This window comes from Archocentrus centrarchus, chromosome 14, assembly GCF_007364275.1.
Source record: "Archocentrus centrarchus isolate MPI-CPG fArcCen1 chromosome 14, fArcCen1, whole genome shotgun sequence".
Lineage (NCBI taxonomy): Eukaryota > Metazoa > Chordata > Actinopteri > Cichliformes > Cichlidae > Archocentrus > Archocentrus centrarchus.
In genome coordinates, this window is record NC_044359.1 from 24,703,290 (window position 1) to 24,728,970 (window position 25,681).

General features: G+C 39.3%; 1 protein-coding gene across 1 annotated transcript; it reads left to right on the top strand.

The window, feature by feature from the left end:
• Positions 1–837: 837 nt before the first annotated feature.
• On the top strand, positions 838–25,116 carry trpc4a (transient receptor potential cation channel, subfamily C, member 4a). The gene is made up of 14 exons (XM_030746112.1): positions 838–1,049; positions 2,028–2,246; positions 8,497–8,637; positions 9,727–9,903; positions 10,515–10,715; positions 17,853–18,198; positions 18,988–19,127; positions 19,226–19,426; positions 19,536–19,657; positions 19,967–20,162; positions 20,248–20,439; positions 23,219–23,260; positions 23,347–23,436; positions 23,523–25,116. Exons 1-14 carry the CDS (start codon positions 891–893, stop codon positions 24,213–24,215), a joined length of 2,919 nt encoding a protein of 972 aa, XP_030601972.1. The 5' UTR covers positions 838–890; the 3' UTR covers positions 24,216–25,116.
• The last annotated feature ends 565 nt before the right edge of the window (positions 25,117–25,681 follow it).

Below are 25,681 nucleotides of genomic sequence, written 5' to 3' on the forward strand. Positions count from 1 at the left end.
TCCAATCATTATTTCTCAGATAGACGCAGTAATGAGTTGTCCTGAGACACTGGGAAAAAAGAGAGGGGAGCCATAGGCACTAACTATTTGAACTTCTTTTTTTATATTTAGTACCGTGTACTGTTTTCCACTTAATGTTGTTTTTGGCTCACCTAGTTTATATTTCCCCCTTCATCTCTGTGTTTTTGTCTTCTGTGCTCCTTGTGGTTTTAAATTCTCTAAAGACCATCAGAATACTTTGAGAATCTATTCAGGGGTGACAGTCGACCCGTTCGCACGGATGCTGGTTTTACTCATTATTATGGCTGCTCCAGTTTCAAATAAAGGATTTTAGGATGAGCTTGTCACAGAAGAATTGTACTAATGCTGTTTTTTACATAATGTAAACACTATTTTCTCATCTTCTATTTATATTCAGTATTTTAATGTTACAATGTATTTGGAGAAAGAGCCATTTTAGATCGCAGAAAACCCAGGGACTCTTACCCGAGGAAATAACGCTGCATTTTATTTGAGAAGGTGTGTGGTGTCAATCAGTTAGAAATTGAGAATTATATAATGTTGTGCCAGCTGCAGACTGGGCAACTTGACCAAAATGTTTGTCAACTTATGCTTTAGATTTCCATCCATCCATCCATATAATGAGGCCGTTCTTAAATAAATCATGTAGTAAATGAGGGATTGAGTAGCAGCTTCAGCTCATCATTACAGCCCTTTCTACTCTGTATGCATCTCACTTCCCTCTCTTTTTTATCTTTCCTTTTGAATGCCTGTACCAACAACAAGCTTATTATACACCTTTGTCTCTGTCCCTTCTAGTGTGAACCCCGCCAGCCCGGCAGCAGCTGTAGCAGTGTTAACAGGGTGCTGGTCAGCTGAAGCTTAAAGAGATGTCACAGTTGTACTACCGGCGGACTGACAGCTCCTCATACCGGGACCGAATCCCGCTGAGAATTGTGCGGGCCGAGTCGGAGCTGTCACCTTTAGAGAAAGCCTACCTTGGAGCTGTGGAGAAAGGGGACTATGCCAGTGTCAAACAAGCTCTGGAGGTGTGTGTGTGTGTGTGTGTGTGTGTGTGTGTGTGTGTGTGTGTGTGTGTGTGTGTGTGTGTGTGTGTGTGTGTGTGTGTGTGTGTGTCTGTTCATGTGTGTGTAGGAATGGAGAAACTGACTAATAAAGGGATGAATTAATGTAGAAGCTCAAACTTATGGATGGGTGAATGGTTCGATATTAAAGTGTCAGTCTAATTTGATTGATGTTAAAGAGATTGGAAGATTCACAGGCAGCACGCAAAGCCATATGCATTTCAAATAATATGCCGGCTCTTTATAAAACCACTAGCAGGCAGAAAGTGTTGGCAGAGAGCAGCTGTTTTGAAGTCCCATAGCAACAGAGACACAGAAAATTGTAATATATCAGGACATGTCATATAGCAATATAATGACAAATGACAACACAATGTACAACAACAAGGAATAAAAAGAAAAAAGTGAGCTGCAATTTGCAATTTGTGATAGATTGCTCACTTGACTTGTCCATATAGAAATAGAGAATGGACATCTGCATTATAAAATGTCCCTTTTTATATTCTTGCATTAACAATTAGACAAGTTATTATGTATACAATCGGAGAACAATGCATCTGTTTTAAGTATTTTCTAAAAAAGAAAATCTCAATTCTTTGGTTCCTATATTCCCCACATTTCAACTTGACTGCCCAAAGTTCAGTAGGATATTGAGTTGTGTTATGCCAGCAGTAGCAGCAAGCATAGTCTTATGTTGCTAGCTTCAAATGGAGATAAAAAAGTAAGCTACAGAGATCTGGTAAACTCACTCCCACTCCACTCCTCCAAATTCAGAGGAAAAACTACAGACTTTTAGCTGCTTGTTCAGTTACAAAAGGTGCGAAGAGTTTACAGTTCCTTTCAGAAATATCCATTCCCTGTGTGTCTTCCTCAATAATCAATGAACCCCAGAGTAGGTCTTGAAACAAACTCTGGTTTTCAATCACAACCTTATTTTGGCAGGAGGCAGAAATCTACTTCAAGATCAACATCAATTGCATCGACCCTCTCGGGCGCACAGCTCTGCTGATTGCCATTGAGAACGAGAACCTGGAAATCATTGAACTCTTGCTGAGCTTCAACGTGTACGTCGGCGATGCCCTGCTGCACGCGATTCGCAAGGAAGTGGTGGGAGCTGTGGAGTTGCTGCTAAATCACAAGAAGCCAAGTGGTGGCATGCAGGTGAGGAAGGGACTGAGGTAAGCGGAAAGAGTTGCGTATTAAAAAAGCACTTTTACACGAGCCAGAAGTGCCTCTCTGTTCAGACTGTGCTCGGCTGTCAAGGCTGGAGTCAAACGAGCAGGGAAACAGTAGTTGGCATTTATTTTCTCTCATTTTTTTTTTTTTTTTTTAGCCTTTCCACCAGATTGTTTTATACCGTTTTGGTGCTTTTAGCATTTTAATGCACTTTTTTGCAGTTCATAATTGCAGTGTTTAATCCATTTGTGTGCTCGGACCTGTGCCGGTTTTGTTTGTGGCCGGCATGAAAACATTCTTTTGTCTACTACAGTATGACATTTAACTAATGCACCACATTTATTGTTTATCATAAGCTATAATGACTGAATTAATGACTAAAATCTTTCATTCTTTATATTTTGAACCATTAAAATTTAGCAAATGCTTCCAAAGTATTCCCACCTTAAAGCTGCAAAAGCCCAAAACAAGGCCGAATATGAAAATGCAGTCCTCATGCAGCTCTCACCTCCCCTCTGCTCTCTCCCCCTCAGACCCTCCCACTAAACAAGCACATTTGATACATGTATTCAACGCAAGCCGTGAGCTAGCTGCATCAACATTAAATTGAATTAGACACAGCTGTGCCTGATTGTTTGGCTGTGGTTAGCAGAAGGCTTAAATATTTGCAACGTTCAATTCAAACATTTAGCCTTCGTAAGCAAAACCTATCCAATCACTATGAAAATATTTAGATAAAACAGGGGAAAATCCAGCAAACATTGAGAGTTTGGAAAAAAGTTTTCTTCCAGTGTCTAATCAAGATGTTCAAAAATAGGTACAAAATCAAAACTTGACCTGGGCATCAGTGACACATAATGAGCAAATAGTGGCCCTAAATGGGGTTTGTGTTTGTACATGGTCTCACTGACACCATGTACAAACTGTTAACAGTCTTGTTTTCTGGAGGGTAGATGGATGGCCATTATGCAGTCTTGATATTCAGTGGTGGTGTAATGCTGGGGGTGGGGTATTTTCTGGGGCACCACCTGAGTATTGTTTAAATACCTCAAATTACCACAACTAACGCACCTGGTCACAAAACTGAACTCATCTCATGATGGTTACTCTGTATTCAGAGCACTCTCTATATTCCACAGTCACCAGATCTCAATCCAACAGCACCTTTGGGATGTGGAGGAATGGAATATTCACAGCATGGATGTGTCATGCTAATATGGACCAAAATCTCTGAGGAAGGTTTCCATCAGCTTGTTGAATCTGTGCCGCAAAGAATTAAGGCAGTTCTGAAGGAAAAAATTGGTCAAACCTGGTAATAGGAAGGTATATCTAATAAAGTGGCCAGTGGGCTTGTTTTCAGTAGGGTAGATGGATGATTATTATGCAGTCTTGATGCTGACACATATTGAGACTTTTCTGAGAAGTCCATCATCCTTGTTCTGGGTTGCTTGCAGTGATTTCAAATGTTGGGATACTGACTTTTCCTGCAGGATTTTCTTCCACAGTCTGAAGAGAAGTGTGTGTGGATTTACATACATAGTATAGCCAACAGGAAAGCATTCTCTGAAAAACCTGTGATTGGCTAAAGTCTCCTGCCAGCCTGAAGACTTTATAAATACTAGAGGTGGAGCAAAGAACTGTTGCAGAACTAGTTTCCTCTCCAACCACTTCAATTACACCGTGCTTAAAGATTATTATTGAATTTCTGGCCATCGGCACTAAAAGAACTCTGGATACCTCAGTTTAAAATCTAAAAAAGACAAACAGCGGCTCAGGGCCTTTCCTGACTGAATGATCATTGCCAGAGCTAGTCACTATAGCTTCTAAGCTGAATGCAGTTGCCTAGAGCTTTTTACACCATCCAGATTAACTGACCCAGTATTGTTGGCAACAACAAAAGCTGACACTTCAGAAAGCTGTCTTCATAAGCCTTCTGTCTTTTGGAAAAAGAACAAGTCTTACAGAGAGAGAGGGGGGTTTAATGAGCATGTTCACTGAGAGAAAATATGTTGTTTAATTTAGGTTTGCTCTTATTTGCTCTGGGAAGGTTTCAGATTAGTTTGCAGACTGCTGTTTATTAACGCTCCCCTTATAGTTGTGAAAGAGAACAAAATGTGTACAGCTTCATTTGCTGCTTGCTTACTGCTCTGTATACATTGATCACATTCATATGCACATATACATTCATATCTTTTCTTCTCTTCCCGCAGTCAGCAGTAATGATGGAGAGATGTTACTCCTGTTCCTGTTGCACCCTGTTGCAACAGGATGTTTTTTAATGATGTAAAAAAAAAAGTTCAAAGTTGAAAAATGAAAAAGGAAAGGAAAGGAAAGGGGGAAAATAATAATGAGGGAAAGGCTGTGTGAGCACAAAGAGACAGATTGGGATACTTTGTTAAACGGATGAAATTTCCGGTCTGAACTGCTCAGCCGTGACATCAGTCAGGTGGCACACTTTATCTTAATGCCTTTGTAAGATGGTGCTTCTTCCCATCCAGTGAGTAGCCTGTGAAAACAGATCACTCTAGTGCGACCATATCACTCCAGCAGAAGCTCATTGATTATATTAAAAGGCTCTCTGGAAAAAGCGCATCCTATCTGTTGCCAGTGTTTTCTCTGAGATTTATTAATATGGAGATTCATTTTATGCTTGGCTGGAATTGTGTATATTTGTCTCTCTATTTTAGGCTGTCTGAATGACATGTTTGTAATAATCTCGCAAGTGTTTTGGCTTATTTGTTTTCCTCTGAGGACCACATGGATATCAGCTTTTTAAACAGCTCCATGTATTATCCTCTGAGAGCAGATATGCATCTCTCAGTGGCACAAACACTGGATCTCACACTCTTTCTCAGTTGCAGGACCTTTGGGTGTTTTTACGTTTTTTTGGTCTTTGCCTTTGTTTTTTATTTGGTTTTTTGTCAATCTTTCCATATAAGGTTGCTTATGTAAGGAAATCCATCTCCTTCCTACATAACACAGAGCACGATGTAGAGGAAATGTATTCATGCTTGCTCAAATCCAAGACTTGAGCTCATTTTTCGCAGTGTAATTCAAAAACCGCTCAGCGTCCCATTTTACACCGGCCCTATCTAAACACTTGTGATGATGTTGGGTGACGGTGGAAAACCAGCAGGGAGGCTCAAAATGGAGCACAGTGAAAACAAAAGCAAAGACACACAGTGCATTTGCAGATGCCATTGTTGCATTTTTAATCAATATGCTTATGGTGGATGCCCTATGAGTAACAAATATGTGTTACTCAGAAGAGTGGGCTTTTTATTTTCCTTTCTCTGCAGTTATCATAGTTTCACATGTATTAGTTTGCACACCTCCTAGTCCATGCTTGGGCACAGGCCAACGCTGTTTGATGTGGATTATTTGATGTCCCTCCTTCTCCCACATGGAGAACAGAATGTATACTGTAGCTTATTAGATCACCCACCTCTGCGAAATGTGACGACTCTTAGACATGGCTCCATGCCACTCTTTAGAGTTGCTGTTGCACCGTGACTGCTCTAAGAGTAAACTACCCAAGTAATTAGTGTCTCTATGATATAATGACTTTTGAATGATATATAGATGATGAAACACTTTTGAGAAAAAGAACCAAACCCCTGGAGAACAATTCTTCATGCTTTGTTCCTCAGTGAGCAGTGGTGGCAAAGACTTGCACTGATACTATTTCTGCTTCTACTCGTAATAGACGACTTTCAAGTGAAATATTTATAAAACATCTCAGATTGTGTCTTAACTGTGACACGTATTTTCATGCCTATAGTTGGTCTTTTAGGATTTATTAGCTTTATTTAGCTTTGCAGATATCAAAGTCTACTTCTTTCTCACATTTTTCTTTCTTTTTTTGGGGGGGGGGGGGGGGGGGGGGTATTTTTGAAAGTATTTTGCAGATCTATGGGGCATGCATTAACTAAGTTTTTTTTTTTTTTTTTAGGATATCCTATCATTCTGTCATGGTCCTGGGTCTTTGACAGTGTTTTGAGTTTGTTATGCTTAGTCCTTAGTTAAAGAGATCTTCATTATGATTTTTCTATGCTTTATAACTATATTGTGGGTTTAGGTTGATGTTTGTAGTTTTTGTGCTCTAGTCCTTGAGTTTGCCTTCCTTATGTTTCCCATGTCTTGTCAAGTCTCCGCCTCTGTTTGGTGTTAGTTACTGTCTGTTGTATTTTGCCAGTTCCTTGTCTTTTGTGCATTGTGTTCAGTTTGCTTCCTCTGTCTTGTTTTCTCCTGATTAGTTTCAGCTGTGTTCACTGGTGTTTTCCATTTTCCCAGTTACTCCAGTGTGTATTTAAACCCTTGTTTGCTTGTGTTCACTGCTGTGTCCTCTCTCTCAGGTAGTGTGTGTTCTTGTTTTGTGTTTCCCTGAGACTCCTGGTCTGTTGCTGTTCACATTTAGTCTTTTCATGGAAAATCACTATATTTATTTATAGTTAAATCAGTATTTAACTTAGTTTTGCTACAAAGGGATTTGGTCAGCAGAAACAGTGAGTAGATAATTCAAAGGTAATTTTCATTTACATAAATTAGATTAAGGTAGTTATTGTTGCAACTGCCCTACAAAGCCGAGATACAGTAACTGCTGGTTGATACCATATTAATGTTAATATTATTACCATAGGATTCTTCCTTCACACACACACACACACACACACACACACACACATATATATATATATATATATATATATATATATATATACATACATATATAAAATGAAAATTATTTAATCACTAAAATTAGTGTAGCGTGGAGTCATTTGGTGCATGTTTTTTTTTTTTTTTTATCAGAGGAAAGCAATTAGAAGGAAATATAGTAACAGGAAAATGATAAGGCATCAGGCCCATTTTGAACCAGGAAAAACCCTCAACCACAATCTAATTGTTAGATGTTTATAATATAAAATGAGAATGTGATACAAAATGCATCAATGCACTTTCTCAAATATAAAACAAAAAATTATATAAAACAACCTACAGTTGATGTAGCCTACTACATCACCAGTATGAAAGTAGGTTTTATAATTCTAAAAAAAACAAAATAAAATCTGTTTTGGGGTTCTACTTTTTTGCTCAGTGGGTGGCCGTGGCTCAGGTAGGAGAGTGGATCATCTACCAGTTGGAAGCTCAGTGAATTTATCCCTGGCTCCTCCTCAGGCAAGACACTGAACCCGAAGGTGCCCCGGATGCATGCATCGGCATGTGAATGTTAGGTAGAAGTGCTTAGGCATAGATAAAAGCACTGTATGAATGTGTGTGATTGGGTGAATGACACTTGAAGTAGAAAGCGCTTTGAATTTTCAAATACCACAAACAATTTCCACGCATAAACCACAGAAAAAAAAACAGAGAATTAGATTGGGGTTTTTTTTTTTCACACTTAGTAACTTTAGTAATAATGTGCTAAATCTGCTTAAGCTAATTAGCTTAACTTGGCAGTATTGCAAATTTCTGACTGGTGTGATTTGCTGTGGATGAACTGCATTTATGGAACTATGCATAATAAAGAGAGATTTTTTTGTTTGTGGCCAAGACAGCTTAAACAAAACTTTGTCTGTAGACTCAAGGGATGTAAAACATCAACTACATAGCTACTATCCTATTTTATCTTTCCTGGTTGTATTGTTAACGTTTAGAGAGACTGAGGCTTTTTGCTTCATCTTTTAGCAAAGCACTTTCACTAAAACCAGAACATCATATTCCCATATGTCATCACTCTGCACTGAGTTGCTAAGCAGGTCCTTACCTATTGCATGTTTATCCTCCAGCCATTCTTGGGGTATCTTCTCTCTCCTCTCCCATCTTCTCTCACCACATAATCAGATAATCAGCCTTCAATTAAAAGATTTAAAAAGGGGCAGCTTACTCCTCTGCTGCCTGTAGCTGTATTCTCCCTGAATGACATGGGAATTGAAAAAAGGACTTAGCTGGAGTGGGTGATAAGAAGGATAGGTGGAATGAGTTTCTCTCTGAGCATAATTCCCTCTGAAATGTGTTAAACACTGATGCATTTCACTGTGCTGTTACTGGTGCCCTTTACAAAACTCTTGATATGGAAGGCATTTTGTCTTTTTTTCCAAGAGGACAATTTTTTTGCTTGTATTTCAACCATTTTTACCTTCAGGAGCTAAAAGCCCTAAGTACAGGTCAAGGCCTATTGTGTTTCTTTGACAGCTTTATTCATATGTTGCTTTCATTCTCTCATCTCCCTGCAAAGGTTCCACCTATCTTACTGGACAAGCAGTTCTCTGACTTCACCCCTGACATCACTCCCATCATTCTTGCTGCACACACCAACAACTATGAAATTATCAAGCTTCTGGTGCAGAAAGGTGTGTCTATGCCACAGCCACATGAGGTGGGTGTCTCTAAGATCTCTATTTATGATATAATATATATCTTAGCAACAGTTAGGCCCATAAATCTTTGGGCAAAGATGCAATTTATTTAATTTTGCCTCTGTACACCACCACAGTGGATTCTAAATCAAACAGTTAATATGTGATTGAAGTGCAGACTTTCAGCTCTTAAGGGGTTTAGCAAAAGTATTATATTAACTGGGAATTACAGACATTTTTATATATATATATATTCCCCCATTTTTAGAGGCTCAAAAGTAATTGGACAATTGGCTGATGAATGGTTTTATGGCCAGGTGAAGTCTGTTCCCTGGTTATTCCATCAAAATTTAAGCAGATAAAATATCTGGAGTTGATATTCCAAGTGGAACTTGTATTTAGTAGCTTTTCACTGGAATTGTCAGTATGAGGTCCGTATACAATAGATGTCGATGCAAGCGAAGGATACTCTCCACTCAGATTCAGCCAAATTATTCAAAACTGATGGGACAACGCTTCGCAGCGCAAATGGATGATGGCTCAAAGAATACAGCAAAAGAAACCCAAGAGTTTCTCGAGGCAAACAAATGGGATATTTTCCAAAGGCCAAGTCAGTCTCCTGTTCCCAACAATAAAGCTTTTCAGTTACTGAAGACAAGAATGAAAGCAACTGCAGTAAAGGCCTGGCAGAGCAACTCACGGGAGGCAACTCAGCATTAGGTGATGCGTTCTAGACTTCAGGCAGCCATCGACTATAAAGGATTTTCATCCAAGTGTTGTTAGCTTGTCCGTTTGCTTTCAGAATCTGAACGGGGGACTGTGTATAAAAAAAAAAAAATTTAATTCCTAAACAGTTAATGCAACACTTTTGTCAAACCTCTTGAATTAAAGCTGAAAATCTGTATTTTAATCCCATCGTGATTGTGTGATTTAAAATGTATTTTTATAAAATGTAAATGTGTACATAAATTTTTGTCCCTTTGCGGTCTGAGTATCGTACTTTGACATCACAGTGGCTGCTTTGCTAGACTGAAACATGATCCACTGCTAAACACAGAAAAGCCTCATTAAAATGTGTCCGTGTGTCCGTGTTTTGTTTGATGTTGCAGGTGCGCTGCAACTGTGTGGAATGTGTGTCTAGTTCAGATGTGGACAGCCTGCGGCACTCACGCTCACGCCTCAACATCTACAAAGCGCTGTCGAGTCCCTCACTAATTGCGCTCTCCAGCGAAGACCCCTTCTTAACTGCATTCAGGCTCAGCTGGGAGCTGCAGGAGCTCAGCAAGGTGAGGACAAGAGAGGCAGCTAATAGTGGAGCTGGAACATCAGTTGGTAAGATTTGGTTTTGAGGAGCTGAAATACCAACAGTATGTATGTTAATTAACCTTTTGACCTTCCATAATATGATTGTGTAACCAAAAAAAAAAAAGACCTTTGTATTTATTAGATAAGAATTAATATAAATTGCTTTTGTTAAATTTGACACTTGACCATGATTTGAAAAACAAGTGTCAGTGATTTCCACAGCTAAAATGTAATCAAACGCTAAGCTCTTTGTTTTAAGTTCTTTATTTATCAGGGCTTTTCTGTTACTAAGATGTTTTCTGAATAGCTCTTGATGTTCTACATAGTGCATACAGTACAATTAGCACACATAGTTAGACAGGTCAAATCTTTACCTCCCAGAATATAAGATGAAAAGGACATGGCTCAAAGAGTTGGTGCATAAAATGCCTGTAAACACGATTTAAGCAACCTACTGATACAGAATACCCCATGGCAAGGACTGATTTAGAACCTATCTATTCTACACTGAGGTTATTTCCTCACATTTCAGGTGCTCCTGCTTTTAGTAATACAGTGTTTGTTTTAAATGTACTCCATCTGTTTCTTTCAGGTGGAGAACGAGTTTAAATCTGAGTATGAAGAGCTGTCTCAGCAGTGTAAGCAGTTTGCAAAAGACCTCCTGGACCAAACAAGGAGCTCCAGAGAGCTGGAGATGATCCTCAACTACAGAGATGATATCAGCTTACTGGAAGAGGAGGGCAATAATGACCTGGCAAGACTCAAGCTAGCTATCAAGTACCACCAAAAAGAGGTATGTGTAATGTAAAATATTTTCCTGCAGTTGCATTGACATTTTTCGAGATATTAGGTATATTTACACTGTATTCAGCCTCTGAATGGTTGCACCGTGATGCAGTGAGTAACACATTCACTTTATACATGAAAAATCCCCACTTTGAGACCTGGGAGAAGACACAAGCCAGTGAAATCTTAGTACCACTCCAAGCCCGGATAAATCGGAGGGTTGCATCAGGTATTAAAAATCCACACGCTGCAGCAACCCCAAGGAAATAAGGGAGCAGGCAAAAAATATAGTATTCAGCCTCTGAATAAATACTAATACAGAAATGTGTATATGACTGAGTTTAAAAGTTTGAAATATGTAGGTAATACATCAAAAGGTCTTTATACAGTATAGCCATTAATACAGACACATGCAGCAGTCTGTAAAAATCCAGACGGCCAGTGAAATCATGGTTGCTTATTTGGTTTTAATGCAGGACTGGGAAGGAAGCAGAGAATGTCATCCTGTTAGCTATCAACAAAATGATCTCTTTCTCACACACACACACACACACACACACACACACACACACACACACACACACACACACACACTGCATCTCACTCAGTCAAGTGCCCACTCCTTCACCTTAAGACCAGTGCGAGTCAGATAAGACTGCAATCATAGCCTTCTAAAATATGTAAAATAAGAAATTGTGGGCGTTTTTTTGTTTTGTTTTTTTTTTCACCTTTCCTGGGGTTTCCACTCATATTTTTTTCCTTTTGCCTAATATTGTTTGTTTCTTTACTGTAGATTTTAACACTAGAAGCCCTTTGTACCCAGTTCTGCCTCAGAAAAAACTGCCAAACAGCGTGGTCTCATCGTTGTCCCTGTGAGCTGATGAGAGGCGCTGTAATGATTCTAGATTAGCATCAGGTTTAATGACATGAGGTGCTGGTCTTATAAGATTTTTAACTGTTTCCCCTTGGCAGCTCACGCAGACGACAGATAGAAAAGAAGATTCTTGAATTCAATAACCAACGTATTACAGCTGCAAGGCAAATATTGAAATCTATATTTATTTTGTAGCAGTAGACTGAGCATGCTTACTACTTTACCACATGTCATTAATTTAGAGCAACATTCATGTTCTATCTTTCAGATCAAGTTAAGGTAGTTTTCAAGTAAAGAAAAGCTGTTGCATAAAGGTAATTACATGTATCCAGTTAGACACACATGCTCTGCAATGATCTGGAAAGTTTAATGCAGAGCAGCTGCTTTTGAAGCCGTGGTAAACATGTCATATAAACACTGATTACGTTCACAGTCCATATTTGAATTTCCGAGTGAGTAAATTGGGATGTTTTATTCAGCAGCTTTGTTGGTCCAAACATGGCAACTTCAAAACAATATTTGCTTTTATGGGCCAATGATTTCATGCTTTTATTTCCATCGAGATGTAAAACCTTCCCCCCACTAGGTAGAGTCATAAACAGTAAATATGCAAATAAGTTCATATAATTCTTGTAAATTATATCAGTGGATTTTTGCATCCGCTTAATCTTCAGCATTAGTGTCTCTAATTAGGTGGTAAAAATGGTATTAATGTCGATGTGAATGTCCCTTGTAATGCGTGAACTGAGCGCATGTTTTTCAGTGTCTGGTGGTGAATGTGGAAAAAGCCAGTATTAGTTGGCTCGCTAAGTTACGGGGTGGCTGAAAGCAAGAGGAAGGGGTTAAATCGATTTGATGCAACAGAATTGTTCCGCTGAATATAAAGGTGAAGTAAAAATGATGAGGAGGCAGACACGTTGCTCCCAGGAGTGACTAATAATTCATTCAGCTGTCTTTTGCTGGGAGCCCTGCATGGTTGTCAGAGATGATGCACTTTTGGGGGAGTCTCATTTTATGACACTGCCGTTTCCTCCTTCAGCCATCCAGCTGTTGCGCACCAGCAAACAGGCTGGCAGATGAGCATCTTGAGGCACAGGAGGACAGTTTGGGACAATGCAAGTGCACAGGTGGACATGATGATGGACAGTCCCCTGTCATCTTACCCAGCCCCCTGCAGGCAGTAAATCTTTCTCTGCACACGCTGTAAACAAACAAACCTCCTGCTGCCTCTGCCACAACCGGGCCCCCTAGCATCTCCTCTCCCTAGCAGTGTTTTAATTATCAAGTCCCAATATGCCCTTCTCTTGCATCGGCTATCTATAGCAGCTTTCAGTTGCTCCAGCATTTTGATGGAGAGCAGCACGTCAGCGATGTGAGTAAGAATCCATCCAGTCGCCCTTTTCCAATGATAAATGTCCTCGCTACCCGGTGTTGTTAAGAATCCTTTCAAGACGAAGATATTCTGTTGGAATGGCTCACTCTGTGAGAAATTATTATAGCATGCTGTAATTTGATTAAAAACTTTGCTTTCATTTCACTCTCTACACCCTTATTCTTGTGAAACTAATTGAAAAGTTTCCATTTCAGTAAAAGCATTTTACAGCTTTCACGAATACCTTTTTCTTCTCTTCAAAAGCGAGTATTGTAAGTCCTTTTTTTCCTAATTGTTTTGGACTCTTGTTTTATACTTGATTTATTGTTTGAGGTGTATATACAGCAGTTACATAGGTAGTGGTTTTTTTGCTTTGTAGCATATGAAGAGGAATGGTACTCTTGCAAAAAAAAAGAAGTGAAACAGGATTTTATTTTTATTTTTATTTAAGGCACAAAAATATTTAATGAGCAGTGATTGTCCTAATGTCATCTGGGGAGATTTTTCTTCAGTAAACTTCTCATTCATTTGGAGAATAGAAACATGACATGAATTGGCTATTAAAAAAACATTTTCTGGTGCTTTCTCCTGAGAACAGAAAATCACATCCGCACAGTGCAATTTTATGTGCCCACACACATAAGCAGAGGCATTTATGGGCACTAGTTTGTGCTTGAGAGAGACGAGCCATAAGCTTTTGCCCCACTGAGGCATCAAGGGTTAAATGGACACTCACTGGGGCTGGAAAAGCTTGTTTGCTCTTGCAGAGAGCTGTTAGTGTGTTCAGGACATATTGTCTGTGGTGTGATGGTTTCAAAAGGTTTTCAGATCACAAATGAGTGAGCGTTTCAAACTCTTACAAACAAGCATGACACTCAGCCTGCATGGGTGATTATTTTTTAAATAGTGCGTTCTCTTTATGACTGTGAGACTGTCATTGACCTTCGTCTGAACAAAATGAAGGACGGTTCTCGTGTGTGTGTGGAGTGCGACAGGCTCTGTTTACATTTGTGTATTTATCCTCGCATCTGTGTGTGTTTTCTGGCTCTGCTGCCGATGCGCTCCCACAGTTTAAAAAGGCAATTTGTAACAGTTTGAAAAGAAATCTCCATAGGCTTTCTGTCTAAAGAGCTGAACTCACAGAGCAGTCTGCGCTTTGATGCAGCAGGAGGCCAAATCAGATAAATATGATCAGTAACACATAAACATTAAAGAGCAGATTATCTACTCTCCCTCAGGCTTTCAGATGTTGATTACTCAGTTTTTTTTTCTGATATTCTAAATGTAGGTGAGGTGAATAAAGTGAAGGATCACGGCGCAAGCGTAAACAGACTGTCTCTTTAATATTTGAAACCGGCAAAGACGCTAAGGGGAACCTATCAATTTTACATGCAGTAGTTTGATGTTGCCCCCTTGTGATATCTCATAAAAACTGCAATTCAGTATTTCAAGCCATCTTAATGTCCCCATTAAGTGGAAATTAAATTACACCAACAGGGGTAAGTGTTGTGTAGTGAGAAAACCATTAGTGCTCAGCAGCAAATATCTGACTATGACCAAAATTATGCAGCATTTATAAAATTCAGAAACAAAGGAAAGCAATAATTGTACTCCATCCATGTAGTTTTAACAAGGAAGTATCTAATTTCCATCTGTTACTGTGACCTCTTCATGTAGCTCTCTTGCATATTTGTTAGGATGCTGGTCTCTCAGTAATCAGATTAATAGTGTACTCAGTTCATAAAATAAAGCATTCTGCAAAAGTCTTAAGTTGCCCTTCAAAAATAGGAAATAGCTGCAGTGATTTATTGAAATGTGCAAACATATGCACATGGCAATACAGGATATGAGGCAAAAACAGAGTTTGTACAGTTCCACCTTTATTCTTCAACACAGCCTGAACTCTCTCAGGCAGCTTTCTTCTAATTTCTTTAAGTAGTCTTCAGGAATAGTTCTCCAGGCTTCTTGAAGGACATTGAAGGTTCTTCATTGGATGTTGGCTACTTTTGTGTTATGCTTTCTGTCAAGATGACCCCACACTGTTTAAATAATCTTGGGGCTCTGGGGAGGCCAATCCATGACTGATAGTGTACCATTGTTTGTGTGTCTGCATTGGAAGTGTGTTTAGGAGCATTGTCATGCTGAAAAATGAAGCTGTTGCCAATCAGATACTTTACTATATGGTGGATCAAAATCTGATGGTATTTTTCTGCATGAATTTCTGTATTCCATCAATTTTGACGCGATCTCCAACACCACTGGCTGAAATTCAGTCCAGTTCTTGTGTAATTTGGCCTCATATCTGATGAGTTTCAATGAACAGTAGATGAATCAGCTGAAGGCGCCAGATACTTCCCTCAGGTCCTGTGTCAGGTCTTTATTTGAAATTTTTATTGTTGCTTAAGGACATTACTTTCAGAGACTGTTAATCTGCTGCAGATAATGTTTTTAGGCCTGCCGCTTCCTTCTTTTGTACAGCTTTCTCAGTTTTTTAAGGACACGCTACACATTATAGCTCTTTGGGAATCACTTTGTTGGTGCAAATATGCAATTAAAAAAAATACTACTAAAAAAAAGAGCCAACATCCAAAGAAAATCTGTGACAGACTATTAGAAAAACTTTGACCTTTGAAATCCCTAAGACTTCTGCACAGTGCTGTATAGTTGGTGGACATATGACAGCTTCTAGAAACTTAAATCTTCCCTCATACGTGCAGTTTAATGACACAAATTACACATTTACATTTTAAATGCATTGACACTTGCAACTCTAAGACACAGCTACATGCAAAAAAAAAAAAATGGATTTCACATCCACCCGTATTTCTGTTTTTAGCAGAGCAAAAAGCTCTACAGCCATCTGAATGTTGTTTGCTTGTCACCGTGTGTCTGTGAAAGCGGTGCTTTTATGTTGGTGGAGCTGCAGGGGAATATGTCTTCGCCGAGCTAGAAAGGATCAGCAGCACTCACACAGTCACAGGCGCTTTCCTGGCATTTTGGGTTAGGTGACAGGCAGTTTGCTGGGTCACGCTTTTCCAGCTGGACTTGAGACGATTTGAGCTGTGCGAAAAAAGCCACTTAAGGTGAATATGTCACTTTGCTGCTGCTGAGTTTTGTAAGTGACGGTGACACATGAGGAATGGCTCTACAATATTTGATGGCTGGTGTTTTTGGCCTTTCACTCTCAGGAGAAATTAACAGAAAGATGAGTTTTTTTAATACAAAGAGAACATAACCTTTTTTTTTTTTTTTTTTTTTTTTTAAGTAATTGAGGGTACAGCCTAAAGGATTCTCCGTTGGGAATAAAAACCTGTTCTTCCATCTATTCAATAAAATAGTGTGATCAGCAACATCTCACTTAGACCGCAGCTCTCCAGTTTAAAGTAGACAATCTAATTACAGTTATTTCTTTCTAATTTCAGCCCATGTGTTAAGTAAATGCTCACATTGCTACATTCATATATATTATGTTAATTTGCTTCATTTCCTACCTTACCACCACTGTGAGTGTTTTAATTGTATCATGCTGATTATGGCAAGACATCAAGCAGCTCAAGAACGCACTGTTTACATTTCTTAATCGACATTAAGGCCCTGATGTTTAATTAAAGACGCTAAAAATAAACTCCTCTGTTTATAAATGGAACTCTCACTTGTGTCCTCAAAACTTTAAATACCTGAGACAAAGCAGGTTTGATGAAAAAGTGACCAAAGCTGTCTTTAAATAGAGGTAAAAGTATATTTATAGCTCTTGCAGGATTGAAACAATGGCTCTCAGTCATCTGAAAAGAAGAAAATATCCCTGGGGACCTTATCAACTCTTTATTCTTCAAATACAGTGTCATTGTCTCTTCCTCTCTCTCACACTCACACACTGACTCACTCTTTCCTTTTGGATGAAAAACAAAACAGAGTATACCGCTTCTCCTCCTCTCATCCATAAAATTCATCCTTTCCAATGCTCCCACTTTGCACTTCCTCTCACATTCCAGGTAACGCTGTAGTTGAAGTATGGAAATATGATCCATCCTGCTTCAGAACCCAACGCAGATAAGGATCTGCGGTTCCCATGGAAACGAGGCTGCCGAGTTAGCGAATTGGCACCCGCCGGTGCTGGTCAACACTTGATATACTGATATGGAGGCTCATCATGATTTTTCACAACATTGTGTGCTCCTGCATAATCGTGCTTGCACATGGATGCGTTCTGATGATGGAATCTTCATTTATACAAGAGTTTGCATTTTAGTTTGTTTTCCCTTTAACCGAGCGCGTCTCCGTGCGCTGACTCGAGAGGTCCCGAGGCTCAGCCGCAGTTCTGTTGCATCACTATTTTAGCATCAGCGATCAGTTTATTTATACTCGGTTACAACAAGGAGCATTAACTTTACTTTGCCTTTATTTTTCTGCTTGCATTCTCAGTCGTGTTAGGTGTTTGTCTTTATATGAAGCTCCATCATATTCAGACAAGAAGCACTGCCTTCTTATCTTAAGAAAATCATTGCAAAATCCTGTGCAGTCATCAAAAGCACAATCTGCCTTCTTTTGGAAAACATGTACAAGTCTTTGTGCTGACCTTATTTTTTCTGTAAGACAGCCAATATATTTTTTCATTCTAAAATATCCGTGTGTGTAGATGATAAACCTTCAATTTTTTTATACCACGAACACATCCCACTCACTCTTGTATGCCCTTAACTGCTAATTCTGGCATATTGACACAAGTGTACGATGGTCTGTGTAATAATCCTAGGGTGAGGATGCTGTCTCCAAACAGGTTTAAATGCCTTAACCATAAACTACTAAGTGTAATAAAAGTTATTTTTGAGCCATCTTTTTGAATATCTGTAGATCAAACTGTTCAAGCTTTCCCATCCCTTCTTATGTCCCCCTTTAAGTTTGTAGCTCAGCCCAACTGTCAGCAGCTTTTGGCATCACGTTGGTATGATGAGTTCCCCGGCTGGAGGCGGCGCCACTGGGCAGGAAAGTTCGTCACTTGTGTCTTCATCGGTCTCCTCTACCCTGCGTTTGCTCTCTGCTACCTCATTGCTCCTAAGAGTCGCTATGGCCTCTTCATCCGCAAGCCCTTCATCAAGTTCATCTGCCACACAGCGTCCTACCTGACCTTCCTATTCCTGCTGCTCCTCGCCTCCCAGCACATTGTCGCCACAGAACAGGACAGGCAGGACAGGCAGGGTCCTCCACCGACCACTGTGGAGTGGATGATCCTGCCCTGGGTGCTGGGTGAGTACAGGGGGTTTGTACTCTGCACTGGGATGATTGGAAGGGAGTGTATGATAGATAAAATGGAGAGATTTATTTTCTGAAGTTTGTTTGTGGTCAGTTAATGCCACTAAATCTTTAAAGATTGGGTTTAAATGACTGTTTCTGTGATAATCATACATCTCAGCTGATGTTCCTATGGAGAGGACAAATCCAAGGATCTGGAAAACTTCACCATTGTAAATAGGAGTCTGTCACTCAGTCCTTTCATCACCTTTAGTCCAAAATAAAATTCTTCAAAAACAACCAACAAATCCTTTAGGGTTTGCATCAGGAAGGACATTTGGCTTAAAAAAAAAAAAAGCTTTTTGATCACCTGAACAGTATTTCAGTTTGTAGTTCATAATTTATCCTGATTATTTTTTATCCTCTAGCTTCTTTTCTAACATGGCAGTGGGGTTTACTTTTTGTTTTGTTTTTTTTAGTTTTGAGTTAAATACCCAGGTCTCCCTTGAAAGAGAGATTTTTAATCTCAGCGGGACTTTTATCTGGATAAATAGAGGACGAAATGATAACAACGGTTACGGTCGCTGTCATTTCACGGAGCTGCGGGTGTCCCTCAAGTTGAATTGTTAAAATGTTATTTGTCTAATTTATTCAGTGCTTTGATTTGAAATCAAATGCCCACAAAATTAAATAACATTCACTGTAATCTTAGCTCTCTTTCATCATGCGTTTAAATAAACCTACAGTCAAATCAAATATTGCCCATACTGGACAAATGCTATCTTTCTATAATTGCATTTCTAGGATTCATCTGGGCAGAGATCAAGCAGATGTGGGATGGTGGCTTTCAAGACTATGTTCACGACTGGTGGAACCTGATGGACTTTGTCATGAACTCTCTGTACTTGGCCACTATCTCCCTCAAGATTGTAGCCTACACTAAGGTAACCATTTGTCTTGGCAACAGAGTAAACAGACATGCTGTGACCTTTCTGTGTACTCAGTTTATTTGTCATCTATTTTTTTTTTTTTGCTCATCCAGTATAGTGGAAGTAAACCCAGAAACCAATGGGAAATGTGGCACCCGACACTAGTTGCTGAAGCAGTGTTTGCCATTGCAAACATTTTCAGTTCTCTGCGCCTCATTTCACTGTTCACGGCCAACTCTCATCTGGGGCCGCTGCAAATTTCTCTGGGGAGAATGCTGCTTGACATTCTGAAGTTCCTCTTCATCTACTGCCTGGTAAATGTTTGCACACAAGCAGAACAAAGACAAGAAGTGGGACAGTAAATTATATATGACAGAAGTGAATGAGGTTACATAATTTCATCCACGCACTGCGTTTCTTCAGGTCCTGCTCGCCTTTGCTAACGGTCTGAACCAGCTGTACTTTTACTATGAGACCAAGGCGTCAGATGAGAAAGGAAAGTGCAAGGGCATCCGATGTGTGGAGCAGAATAACGCTTTCTCCACGTGAGTTTGCATGAATGCTGTCTCGCTTGCTTGTGTAGCGTAAATGTGTGATAGCGTGAAAGAGAGTGTCAAAGAAAGGGAGAGCGTGTGTGTTCGTGTATATCACTGTTACTTGTTACAAAACGTGGGAACATGGTCAAGTTTTCAGTTGCTAAGAAAAGCTGATGTCTCATTAAAACCAAGTGAAGATGTTCCTTCAGCTTTTTTTTTTATTTTTTAAAGCCTTCAACTGAATACATTTCCACCAAGCAGTAACACGTATCTGCACTTTTTAGGCATTTAGCTTACATCACGTGCTCTCTCTTGCAGATTATTTGAGACCCTGCAGTCTCTTTTCTGGTCTATCTTTGGTTTGATCAGCCTGTATGTGACCAACGTGGACGCTGACCATCAGTTCACAGAATTTGTCGGTGCCACCATGTTTGGGACCTACAACATCATTTCGTTGGTGGTGCTCCTCAACATGCTCATAGCCATGATGAACAACTCCTACCAGCACATTGCTGTGAGCACACGTCAAACACACTGCAAGCAAACAGTCATGTGAGTGTAAGAGTTCAAGCAAGACATGTCCCCTAATCTGATTTCAGGATCATGCAGACATTGAGTGGAAGTTTGCCAGGACAAAACTATGGATGAGTTATTTTGAAGAGGGAGCCACTCTGCCGGCCCCTTTCAACATCATCCCCAGCCCCAAATCATTCTGGTACCTCATGTGTTGGATCAAGAGGCAGGTGTGGAGGACAAGCTTCAAACGTCCGGACACCATTGGTACTCTTGGGGTAAGTCTGGTGTCAAATATGTTTATGTAATTTTCACATAGAGAGAGAGAGAGAGGGAGGTGGGTTGGCTTGTTTGAAGAGTGAAACTCAGGACGAGTAGGCTGGGAAGACTTTACTGTTGTTTTCTTTTTAAGCACTAATTGAAAAATTGACACTAATTCTTATATTTCTTGAAATTAACATGATTTTCTTATATTTACAGTTGTGGTCAGAAGTTTAATGGGCATGGATGTCATAGTAATTTGGGGCTTTCAAAAAGGTTTTGAATCAGGTCTGCAGAGCAGGAGCCTATCCCAGCTGTGATAGGGCAAGAGGCAGGGTGCACCCTGGACAGGTCTACAGTCTGTCACAGGACTAACACAGAGAGACAGACAACCATTTACACTCACATTCATATTTTTGGGCAAACTAGATTCACCAATTAACCTAACCCCACCAAGTGCATGTCTTTGGACTGTGGGAGGAAAACAGGAGAGAACCCACACAGACACAGGCAGAACATACAAACTCCACACAGAAAGGTCCCGGCCAAGGTGGATTTAAACCAATTTGGCTTATATCCACCGAGGTCTTCAAGGTCAATGTAATGATTTAATGGTCCAAAATAAACAAAAAGCTTTATAACTTAGAAACTATGATTCTTAAAAGTGTGGTGTCAACATATATAAAGTACTGTATAAAATACTCTGGCCTATAGATTGATCTGAAGGTCAAAGTGATAATAATGCAGAGCTCTTTAAAACTATGTTTCTTGCTGCCATCGCTTGCATTAACATATAGGCATATAGGGAATGATTTATGGGGATTCTAAATATCAGGTTACTTTGGACCTCTGACCTCTTCTTCGAGGTCAAATACGGCCAAGCTTTCAGAAAATGTCTTTTATCCTTAAATCTCTTAAAATTCTGCTGCCTTTGTTTGTACTGACAGCATTTAGGAAATGATACTGGTTTATGGGGAGTCTAAAATTCACATTATAGTTTGCAACCAAATATCATGTCACATTTGACCTCTGACCTCAGTTTTACATTTCACAGCTGCCTTTCTTTCAAGTTGACCTCAAAATGTGTTCTGTCTTTAAAGGCAGTGTTGTCAGGAGAAAGAATGAGTCCACATTAAAAAAAATTATAAAAAATAATCAGTCAAAATGATGTCAAATACATTAAAATAGGTTTCAACAGGGCAAATAACAGAAGCCTGCACTTTGCACTTGTTTTTACTGTGCTACAAACTTTGTGAGTTATGTTTAAAAAGAACTAAGAAAACAAAATGAATATATACAAAATACTATAGTATTCCCTTAAAAGTAAATACTGCTCAGGAAGTGAGCTACCTTGTTGGAGATTTGCGTACTTGGAGTGCTTCTTTTTCTGTGGTGGAATGATTGTACAGGATACATCTTTAATTATTTTAAAAATCAAGAATTGTGTGCACAAGTTTGAATTCATTTTATATTTTCTCTAATCCACCCAAGGTCAAAAGTATGCATACAGGCTTGGTGTTACTGGAACCTTTTGCAATGTACCAGTACCACTGGCAGCAAAATAGCCCCAGAGCATGACGCTACCACCACCATGCTCGACAGCTGGTACAACGTTCTTACTGTAGGCTTGAAAGCCTCACCTTTCCTCCTCCAAACATACCTCTTCTTATTGTAGCCAAATAGCTCGATCTTTGACTGGTCTGACCATAAAACCTTTCTCCAAAAGACATTTGGCTCGTCCATGTCAGCAGCTGCAAATTTCAGTCAAGTTGAAGGTGTCAGTTTTTCTCGGTCAGCACCCTTACAGTCCATGGCGATTTAAAACTCACTTCACTGTGGAGCAGTTTCCGGTTCATGGTAGGCTTGAGCCTCGGTGGTTTCTGGTTATTCCTGAACATCCAAAACAATTTCCTCTCATCTGAGGGTGACAGTTTGGGTCTTCTTCCAGACCTTGACAAAGTGGTGATATATCTGAATAACTTATTTCTAATTGTTGGAACTGATGATCTTTAAATCTGCAGTTTTTTAGAAATGGCTCAAAGAGAGCTTCCCAATTTGTGTAAATCTGCAGTTTCCCTTCTTAGATCTTCACTGAGCTCCTTGGACTTTTCTGTTGTTCTGAGTATTAGTGAGTAATGAGTGCTTTCAAACAAATCCTTTTTATGCTGGCAAAGAGAAACTACCATTTGTCAATCATGATCATTGATGACAATTTAATAGCCAAGTTAAGACACTGTAGAACTGTCAGCACGACTTACTAAAGGATTTAAAGGAATGTATGTGTATATTTTAGCCTGCATGTATACTTTTGTGGATTAGAGAAAGTCCAAAATAAATTACATTTTGTGCACCCAATTCTTGCCATTAAAGTCATTAAAGATGTATGCTGTACAATCATTACACCGTCAAATACATCAATAAAAGCCCCAAATTACCATGACATTCACACCGAGCTGAATTACATGAACCAGAATTTCCTTAAGTTGAGCCAAAATTAATTAAATAATGAATCAGGCATTATTGCTTATGTAAGATTTGCTGTTCTGCTTCATCACATGTGACACTGAACTAAATACCTCAATGAAATAAGTGTTAGTTGCACTTTCCTTTAGTTAGAGTCTATTTTTTTCCCCACAGTATTGCAGCCTAATTTCAGAGCAAATGTTTTTGCTGTTTCATGACGCAGCACTCAGGAAACACAGATAGAAACACCAAATATGTTTTTTTGTTGTTGTTTTGTTGTGTTTTTAACTTGTCTCCCACTCTTTCTCTAACCAACCTCTGATGTCTGTTTAGAGGCGAGCAGCAGAGAACCTGAGGATAAACCATCAGTATCAGGTAACTGTGGTCTCTTTTAAAGCAAGATCAAAATAATGACATCTTTACCAGACTGTTGTTTGTTTATTTACTTTTCAATGATGTAGGAGGTACTGAGGAACCTGGTGAAACGTTATGTGGCTGCCATGATTCGAGATGCCAAGACAGAGGAAGGCTTGACTGAAGACAACTTTAAGGTAGTCTTACTCCTTGAATGACTCCTAATATGAAATGATTATGTTAGTAATTTAACGATGAAGCTGCTTTTATTTATCTATTTCAGGAGCTGAAACAGGACATCTCCAGTTTCCGTTATGAGGTGATGGGAATGATGAAGACGGGAAAGTCAACTTTAAATGTGGCAAAGGCCAGTGGCAGCTCAGTGGATTCCAGCTTCGCATACCCTAATTCCTCACTCAAGGTTTCTTCCTGCCCTCAGAGCAGCCAAGTGAAAAGCAAACTGAATCGATTCAAAATCACTACATCCATCCTCAAGCAGGGCAGTTCTACAGCTGCACCCAGGCCTCCTGAAGCCTCCAATGGTCTACCTAACGGACTCATGTCCCTGGCCTCTGATGAGAGCTCTGGCGAGATGTCAAGCCAGAAGAGAAGCAACCCCAAAGATGTGACTGAGTTTGGATTGTTGCAGAAACAACACCAGGGCAGCAAAGAAGCCTCATCAAGTGCAGGAGATGTCTCCAGAGAGATGTACTCTTTGTCAGAAGAAGCAGGGGAGTCTGGGGACTCAGACTTAGAGGAGCAGAACAAAGAGCATACCACTGGAGGAAAGACTGAGGAGGAACTCCAGGAAATAAAAAAGAAGGAAGAAGCTGAAGGGAGTGGGGAAGAGTCCAACACCAACAACTGCTCGGACCAATGTGGAGAAAAAGAAACCGAGGAAAGAGACAGAAATTTAACCTGTAGTGAATCAGTAGCTGATGAATGTATGTCTGGTTCATACAAAGACGATGCCTAAGATGCAGTGAGAACAGAACTCCAGGCCAAATAATGCTGGATTGGAGACAGAAAGACTGACAATCAGTGTGAGCCTCAAGTGAGAATTGTGAAGATGAGTCTGACTTTTCCAGTTCTTACTAAACTAATGATCAGCTTTCATCTTTGGAGACTCAGGGAGGCTTTTGGTTTAACTGTTTTACATGCTGTTATATTAGCAGTTGGAATGCAGCAACACTGTTTGAAGCTCCATGTAAGGATTGCGAGGAAGGATTAAGGATTAGTATCCTTTCTTTGCTTTTTTTCTTTTTTTTTTCCTAAAAATGATTGGACAGTAATGGTTTCCTGAAAAAAAAAGAAACGCTTTTTCCCCATTTGACATGCATTTTGGTTCAAATTCTCCTGTTGTTTACCATATAAGCAGTTTCTCTCTACCTCTTTTCTTTTCCTTTACTGTTGAACAGTTTAACTCTTCTCTTATTAGAGCAATAGATGTGTTCTGTTTTAGATGTGACTTTCTGCCTTACTCTGTCTGTTTCTGCACTTTACACACTTTGTGACGGTGACATAAAGTTTCTCAAAGATCGCTCAAGCTCTGATCATTGCAACAGCAATTCTGTCAAAGCTTTCTATGCAAGAACTGTGGATTATGATTCTCATCACACTGATGAGGCCGACTGCAAATTCGACACTGACAGTTCATCACAGGTATTCTCTGTAAAGTAGGGCGTGGCCGAACTATGTGAGATACACAGTATGAACACAGTCTATCAACTATTTAAAGCAACATATTATTCGAGTTTTATCGCTCAAGAATAAACTTGTTATTTTGAACAGATTTGCTGTTTTTAACTGGTAGTTTAAGATGTCATGTTAGTTTGAATGAATGGCATTATAGAAACATAAATGAAAAATAAATCTACAGATACACTCTTAATTTGCTGTCTTCTCTTATTTATTACAAATTGCAGACAGATATGAATGATGCTGTCATGTTGGACTGAGACAGTTATGCTTTCAATCATGTCAATATGAAGAAGTTTAGTTTTAGGTTCAATTGGATAAGCTGAAGAGGGTGGATGGATGCTTTTACAATTTATCGTTGAACAATATTAAGGCTTTGGAATCTTTTGTAGTGACATTATTAAAGAAAAAACAACATATCCAGAAAATAGTAGAGTAGTAGTTATTCTTAATGTGATTAAATATATCAGCTTTTCAGCAGCATGAACAGACCAAACAGTATTGTTGTATTGTCATCTGCTAATAGTTACATTATAGGGCACTATCACTTAATTACTTTTGTGACATTTTTCAAAATACTTCATTTTCATGGAGAAAATCAAGGTCAGTGAAGTTACCATATTTGGTTCCTTGCCCTCAAATAGTAAAAAAAAAAAAAAAAAAAAAAAATCCAAGAAGTGTATATATTTTTATAAATATAAGAAAAACCTATATATGGTGAAAGGAACATGTATATCAGAACAG